General features: G+C 46.0%; 1 protein-coding gene across 1 annotated transcript in view; it reads right to left on the bottom strand.

Annotated features, from left to right (window-relative positions):
• Window positions 1-8,618, bottom strand: part of LOC122542724 (tyrosine-protein kinase receptor UFO) — a 176,253-nt gene that overhangs the window by 121,383 nt on the left and 46,252 nt on the right. The window contains exon 6 of the mRNA XM_043680699.1: window positions 6,414-6,529. Within this exon, the coding sequence (XP_043536634.1) occupies window positions 6,414-6,529 (116 nt within the window). The remainder of the gene's footprint in view (window positions 1-6,413; window positions 6,530-8,618) is intronic.

Genomic DNA, 8,618 nt, shown 5'->3' with positions numbered 1-8,618 from the left:
GGGGAATAGATAGAGTAGACAGTCAGAGACTTTTTCCCTGGGTACAACAGAGTGTTACAATGGGATATAAATTTAAGGTGAAGGGTAGAAAGTATAGGGGGGATGTCAGGGATAGGTTTTTTACCCAAAGAGTGGTGGGGGCATGGAATGCGCTGCCTGTGGGAGTGGCAGAGTCAGAATCATTGGTGACCTTTAAGCGGCAATTGGATAGGTACATGGATAGGTGCTTAAGCTAGGACAAATGTTCGGCACAACATCGTGGGCCGAAGGGCCTGTTCTGTGCTGTATTGTTCTATGTTCTATGTTAAGCCTACATATAGGTAGTTACTTATACCACAAATTGTAGTTTCCTGCTTTCTGCTTTCTGTTTCCTTCCCTTTTTTATATCTTCGAATATAATGAGACCTTCCCTGGGTCAAGGACATTTTACAAAATGAAAAACAATTCATCAACTATCTCACTAGTCACTTCGTAAGATCCTAGGAGAAAATCCATCTCGTTAAGTTTGATACTATTTTTAGTCTTTCAAGTTAATCACAGATGTTGGATCTTTCTTGATTCTTTCACATTGAAGTCCATATTTTTTGTATTGTGAAATATCCTCTTAAATGTCAGTTTAACTGTCCCTATTTTCATGACTCATAATTGCCATTAAGTTTAATTTTAAAATACTAGTTTTTGACCTACTCTTCTCTCTCTAAAAGTGAAAATAAGATCCAATCATATTTTAATCACTGCTACATAACGGCACCTTCACAGAGATCATGAATTAATTATATGTAATTGCACAATACTAAGTCTAGCATATCTGGCCCCCTGGTTAGATCCAAACTTTCTACTCTAAGAGACCATATTCTACAATATTCTACAAATCCTTATTTGGGCTAACTTTGCCAATCTGACTTTTCTAGTCTATGTGTAAATTAAAATCCTCCTTGATTATTGCATATCTTTCTGACAAGGTCTGTTTACTTCTTCCTTTATACTATGTGTATGCTATTCTCCAGAAACTGGCTTCAATCATTTCCCATCTTTACCCAAACCACATCTACATCCTCGTTTCCTGATCACAGGATATCCGTCTCTATTGTGCTAATACTATCATCCATTAACGAAGCACCACTCAGCTTTTCCAGTTTCCTATTCTGCATCCTTCAGTATTAAGGTCCCAATCCATGTAATCCATGGACTGTCAGATACCTGAGAGTCCATTTGCTGAATAATAGGAAAAGCCTCTATTGGGCCTTAGCTGACAACAGGGAGAAGTGTGGAAAGGAAGATCAACACAAGCTCAGGTCCACCACCCGTCCCTCCTTAATCCAACATCACTACAATTTGATCATAATCCAATTTACAGGCATGGTTTTGTTGTGACAAAAGCTTCTTTCTCACTCTTACTGTCCAATGAGAGTCCCAAGTTCCTGCCAGACTAACTGGGATTGTTTACAGCGGTGTGAATGCCAATTGGGTTTGGCCGAGAGCCTTGAATAACAGACTGATTCTACCTACTCATCAGTCTCTCTGGAATACTGCATTATGGGGATTACTGCCAATGCTGCTATATTTTGGCAATGACTATATTTGGCCCTTAGTTCTGGTTGACACTGTACTGCAGTCAGTTAAGCCTAAACAGTTCCCACTGCAAAAGCCCTGGTTTTCTTTACCACCCTAAGATCATTAATTCAGGCCTTACTGTAGGGATTTGAATACATTCTCCCATACAGTAATACAGTTGGTTCTGCTATAATATGGTAGTTCCATTCTCGTGCAATCCCATTTATAAGAAAATTGTGTAATAGCAGCACCATTTAAATTAGTAGGGCTGAAATCATGTTATAACCAATACACGCGTTAAAAGTTAGCACTTTAGAAAACGTGTCCCCAAATCGTCAATCGCGTTACAATGAATTTGCATTAGCAAAACGCACATTATAGCAGAACAACCTGGAGAGTCATAGGGGTATACAGCACAGAAACAGACCCTTTGATCCAAATGCTGACCAAATATTCTAAATTAACCTAGTCCCATTTGTCAGCATTTGGCTCATATTGCTCTAAATGCTTCCTATTCTTGTACCCATCCAGATGCCTTTTAAATGTTATATTTGTACCAGCCGCCATCACTCCCTCTGGCAGCTCATTCCATACACGTACCACCCTCTGCATGAAAAGGTTGCCCCTTAGGTCCCTTTTATATCTTTCCCCTCTCACCCTGAACCTAAGTCCTCTAGTTTTGGACTTCCCTTTTCTGGGGAAAAGACCCTGTCTATTTACCCTATCCATGCGCCTCATGATTTTATAAACCTCTATAAGGTCACCCCTCAGCCTCTGACGCTCCAGGGAAACACCCTCAACCTATTCAGCCACTCCCTTTAGCTCAAATCCTCCAACCCTGGAAACATCCTTTAAGTCGTTGCTGAAATTTCACAACAACTTTCCTACAACAGGGAGACCAGAATTGCATGCATTATTCCAAAAGTGGCCTAACCGATCCTATTCAGCTGCAACATTACTCCCCCAACTCCTATATTCAATGCACTGACCAATAAAAGAAAGCATACCAAAAGCCTTCTTCACCACCCTGTCTACCTGCAACTTCACTTTCAAGGAACTATGAACCTGTACTCCAAGGCCTCTTTGTTCGGCAACACTCCCCAGGACCTTACCATTAAGGTCTCAAGTGGGATTTAGTGCAGTTTAGAGATACCTTGTTTCGAATGATATGTCAAACAAGGGAAGATTTAAAAGATCCCATAGCACAACTTTGAAGAACTGTTCAGGAAATCACCCTGGTGTTCTGGCCAATATTTATTCCTCAAACTGTAACAAATTGTCTGGTCATTCATCTCTCTGGTGGTTGAGGCACCTTGCTGTGTGTAAATTGGTCAGTGTGTGATTCCCACAGAAGTATCACATCAGATGTAAAAGTAATTTGGTACACTGTGACAGCACAAAAGGTCACAGTTCCAAGTCTCCTTGTTCCAGAGGAGATTTTTCTGCATCAGCTTATTTTTTCTGCCAAGGCTCATCATCTCTCGTACCATTAACTTCAGTGAGACTTGATTCAACTTCCAAATTCAGCCATGTGACAGCAGGTTGTCTGCTGCGTAATGGAAATGTCCATCTATGCTCCTCTCTTAACCAGTCTCCTGACCCATGCCGTGATTCAAGGGGAGCCACTCTCACCAAGTGTGGCATTGAGAAGTCTGAGCAAACTAACAGCCAATATGAATCAGGGAGTCACATCTGGGACATAGGAAAATGGTTGCAGTTGTTGGAGGTCAGTCATCTCAGCCCCAGGGCACCTCTGCAGGAATTCCTCAGGGTAGTGTCCTAGGCCCAAAAATCGTCAGATGCTTCATTAATGACCTTCACTCGACATGAGCTCTCAAGTGGGGACTTCCACTAACGATTCTGCAATGTTCAGCACCATTTGTAATACCTCAGATACTGAAATCAGTGTCAATGTGTCACAAGATCTGGACAACACTTAGGTTTGAGTTGATATGTGGCAAGTAACATGCATGCCAAACACAAGTGATGACCATCTCCAACAAGAGTGAATCTCGTGACCTCCCATTGACATTCGATGACATTGCAGTTGTTGAATCCCCTGACTATTAACATCCTGACAGTTACCATTGATTAGAATCTTAAGTGAACTTGTAGCAGGTCAGAGGCTGGGATCTCTACAACAAGTAATTCACCTTCTGGCTCCCTGAAGTGTGTCCAGCATCTACTCGGCACAAGACAGAATTGTAATGGACTAGTTTCCATCATCTAGAACAAAGCACCCTACTTGATTTTCACCTCAGCTCCTGCCTCTAATTTCAACCCCTCTGCCAAAGAGACACAATAGAAGCAGTGTGTCTGACCTACAAATGCACAGTAGTAACTTTAAACGTCCTCTGACAGCACCTTCCAAACCGACAATTATTACCATCTAGAAGGGCAAGGCAAGCAGATATGTGGGAACACCATTAGCTGCAAGTTCCCGTCAAAACCACACACTATCCTGACTTGGAAATATATTACTCGTCCTTCAGTGTTACTGGGTCAAAATCCTGGAATTCCCTCCACAAAAGCATTGTGGTTGCCCTGACATCCAGCAGTTCAAGAAGGCAGCTCACCACCACCTACTCAAGGAGGAATTACAGATGAGCAATAAATGTTTGGCCTAGCCTGGACTGCCCATGTCCCAGGAAACTTTGTGATCCCACCACTGTCTCTTCAATCTTCTTTAAATTGCTGACATGTCTGCAGTATGTACTGCCATCTGACCAGCAGCACCCCACCACCCTCCTCACCCTACTTCTTGCGCCACTCTGGGCCCCATGCTCCATTTTTAGTCTCTCTGCCTTTCTTGTCACATTCACTGTGACTCAGCTGAAGTTCTCCAATTCAGCACTGGCCTCATGTCGGCCCCTCTCCTGCCTCCAGCCCATCACCCTCAGCTGGGGGTGCAGCCACTCTTCCTCCTGTTCTGTGAACATGGTAAATTGAGGAGAGATTATGCACACAGCCCAAAAAAACAGTAGGAACAGTATACCTTTCTACACGAAGGTTCACACACACACATATATACATACACACACACATACAGTCACACACACACTCATATATACACACATACATACAGACACACACACACACACTCTCAGACACATACATACACACAGACACGCATACATACACACACACACACTCTTTCTCAGACACACACACACACACAGACACACACACGATGAAGGTTTCAGTTGATGAATTAAAATCTTTTTAATGGTGAGATGTTTGAAGAACTGCCCAGTGAGGGGCAGTTTGCTTTCACTCTGACTGGCTCAGACTTTAGTCATCTGCAGCACTCGAGTGTGTAAAGACCTGGAATGATGCAGCACAGATCTCCTGTTACAGAACCAGCTCCAAGCAAAGTCTTAAACAACCTTCTATTCAGTCCGAAGCGATGATCAAACCAGTGGAAAAAAGTTCAAAGCATTACTCAGTGCTTGGCATGTATCAAGAGTTTCTAGTCACTGAAGTTAACTTCTCACTCACCAAAAACCTGGGACTTGTATTTCAGCAGATGAACAAAAGAGAAAGAGACAACGAGGATAAGAAGCTGAGGGAGAAGGAGACAGAGAGAGGGACAAAAATAGACAGACAGACAGACAGAAAGAAATGGAGGGGGAGGTCAGTTTTTTTTGTAATTGGGGATACACCATGAATGTTGCAAAATGGTGGATGCAGCCAGGATGTCTAAATCCCACTCTGAAGTGCATCGTCTGTTGAACTCTTAGCCAACCACACGTAATGAGCAGGCTGTGAGTAGGCATGAATTGCATGAGAGGCCAACAGTAGTAGTTGGAGGGGAGGTGGTGTCATGTGTTGGCATTGTTGGCACACATGGGCATGGTTGCAGGGATGAGGGGCCGTGAGGTGTGATGTCTAGAGGATCTAATATTTAGTGAATCTAATGGGACAAAGTTGGCCTCAGCACTTGGTAACTTCTGTGGCCACCTCTGCTCTGTATCCAGCACCACTGTATCCCACATGCACTCCCCTCTGGAATACAAAACGTGCCTTTCAGGGGCAATGTTCCCCAAGGTGAGTGAACCGAGTGAGGAAATTTCCCAACTTCATGGTACAAATTCTACCCAAGAGCAAGGCAGAGGTAAATGGGAAGAATTTGGTCTGTATAAGGGTAGGAAGAAGGCAGGTAGGCTGATTAAAATCCCAGGAAGCCATGACAAGCCTAGTTCACTGACCATGACCCTTTACTGGAAATCAGATCAGACAGGCTTCTCACCACAAGGACGTGGGAGAGCCTTTGGCTCATTTTACTGGGCTATTACACATTTTCCAAACCCTGACGGTTGGAACCTGGCCTCCCAATGGCAGCCCAGGGAGGTAATAGCTTTAGAAAAAAAAGTCAAACAAATGCTGCAAACAGTGAAGGCAAACCCCACGGCCCCATCCATTTCCGAGAGAACTTTTCCTTGATCGCTAGCATTTTTCTCATTTTCTGCAACTTGTATGAAAGCCTGATTTCTCTTGCTTCATTCTTCAATTTAACACACTGTCTTTGTAATTATTTAATACGCCCTCTAGCATATTGTCCCATTTGCATTTATATAGCATTTCACACCATTTCAACTGGCTTTACACCACACACAGAGCATTAATGAAAATGGACAGCTAACCGGTTTGACCGAGATTAGTTGAGGCTTAAAAACTATCCCCTGCTCATTGCTAAACCTTGCCACAATTTTTTTTTCATTTAGTCGAAAGAGGGTACCACATCCCAGTTTTACTGCTACACAGTATTCACTCAGTACTGCAAAGTGTCAGCCTAGACTAACCACAAGCTGCTGTGCCTTTAATCCATAACTTGCTCACTCAGGGATAGGAGAGCTTACCTGGACAGTACAGGAGGTAAATGGAATAAAGCCACTGAAGCCAGCATCCCATGAGACTCCAAGAGCACGGGAGCTTGTGAAGGTCACTGTCACATTGTCTGGTGTGTCTGGCAGAACTAGAAGAGGAAACACACATTATTCAACCTGCAATAACACTCAGTCAGGACTCATTGTAATGTTATAGTCATTATGCCACAGAAGGAGACCATTCAGCCTACGGAGTTCGTTTAAGAATTCGAGAGCTCATTTCTCCTCCCTCATCCCAATCTGTCTCCCTTCCCCCACTTTTTGAAGTTTTCTCTAGTTGGCTTCTGTAGTGACTAGTTGACCTCTGAACATGTCCACCATTGGTTCCACTTTAAAGGTCATTGCCAACAGTTAATGATTGAGATGGATAGCTTGCCTAATTTATAATGCCAGCGTCTGTCAACTCCAGTTGTATTCCCTCAAGAAGATTAAAGGAGGACCTAATTGAAGTCTGTGAGATGATTACACGCACATGAGAATATAGGAACATCAGAAATTGGAATAGGAACAGGCCATTCAGCCCTACAAGGCTGTTCTGCAATCTGATAGGATTGTAATCCATTTGATGCAGCCTTAACTCCACTTTCATGCCTGCTCCATGAATCTTTTGCAATCAAAAATCTGTCAAATACAGCCCTGAATGTATTCAATACCCCAGTCTCCTTGCTCACTTCAGGAGTGCATTCCAAATACTAATGGACTCCTGAGGGAAGAAATTCCTCCACCTTCACTGGGAGATCCCTGATTTTAACCTAATTTCTAGATTCCCTCATAAGGTAAAGCAACTAAACTCTAATGAACAGAGGCCCAAGGCTTCCTCAAATGACAATCCCTCATCCCACAATCAGCCTCATGAACCTTCTCTGCTTGGAATGACAGCGCATCTTACAAACTAGCCAATCTGCACAGTACTCCAGATGTGTTCTCATCAATGCTCTGGCCGGTTGGCCCAAGACTTTGCTAATATTCCTCTTCCAAGATGGTGGCAGAGTAGGACTCCTGAACTAGAGACCGTCCATTCCTCTTCTTTCTTCTCTCTTTCCTACCGCCTTTGTTTTTCTTTGTTTTTCCATCCATCCTCAGGTGGCATCGGCCATGTCCAGGGTGAAAACCAGCACGGACTCCCCATCTCAGTGCAAACTTGTGACTCCCCACCTCAGCATGGACTCAGGCCTCCCCGCCTCAGCAAGGACTCAGGACTCCCCGCCTCAGCGCGGACTCGGACTCCCCGCCTCAGCGCGGACTCGGACTCCCCCTCCCCGCCTCAGCGCGGACTCGGACTCCCCGCCTCAGCGCGGACTCGGACTCCCCGCCTCAGCGAGGACTCGGACTCCCCGCCTCAGCGAGGACTCGGACTCTCCGCCTCAGCGAGGACTCGGACTCCCCGCCTCAGCGAGGACTCGGACAGCCCGCCTCAGCGAGGACTCGGACTCCCCAACCCAGCGAGGACTCGGACTCCCCAACCCAGCGAGGACTTGGACTCCCCGCCTCAGCGAGGACTCGGACTCCCCGCCTCAGCGAGGACTCGGACTCCCCAACCCAGCGAGGACCCAGGACTCCCCAACTCAGCGCGGACTCAGACTCCCCGCCTCAGCGCTGGCCCGGACGCCCCGCCTCAGCACGGATTCGGGACTCCCACCTCAGCGAGGATTTGGACACCCCAAGCTCAGCGCAAACCTGGCCTCCCCACCTCAGCACAGACTCGGACTCCCCACCTCAGCGCGGACTCGGGACTCCCCACCTCAGCGCAGACTCGGACTCCCCGCCTCAGCGTGGAATCGGGACTCCCCACCTCAGTGCGGACTCAGACTCCCCACCTCAGCGCAAACGCAGGGCTCCCAGCCTCAGTGCGGTCTCAGACCCTCGGCCTCAGTGCGGACTCAGACTCCCCACCTTAACGTGGCCCGGAATCCCTGCCTCAGTGCGCCTCAGCGCGGACTCAGACTCCTGGCCTCAGCGTGGACTCAGACATCTCACGTCAGCACGAACTCAAGCTCCCTATCTTAGCATGGACTCGGACTCCCCGCCTCAGCGCGGACTCGGATTACCGGCCTCAGCGCGGACTCAGACTTCCCATATCAGCATGGACTCAGACGCCCCACCTCAGCGTGGACTCAGACCTCACGTCACGAGGTGGGTTGAAAGGACTGATGTTGTTAACTCTTTTTTTTTTATTTT

Source organism: Chiloscyllium plagiosum, chromosome 41 (genome assembly GCF_004010195.1).
Source record: "Chiloscyllium plagiosum isolate BGI_BamShark_2017 chromosome 41, ASM401019v2, whole genome shotgun sequence".
Lineage (NCBI taxonomy): Eukaryota > Metazoa > Chordata > Chondrichthyes > Orectolobiformes > Hemiscylliidae > Chiloscyllium > Chiloscyllium plagiosum.
Note: the sequence above shows the minus strand (reverse complement) of the source record. Positions and strands in the feature narration are given on the sequence as shown.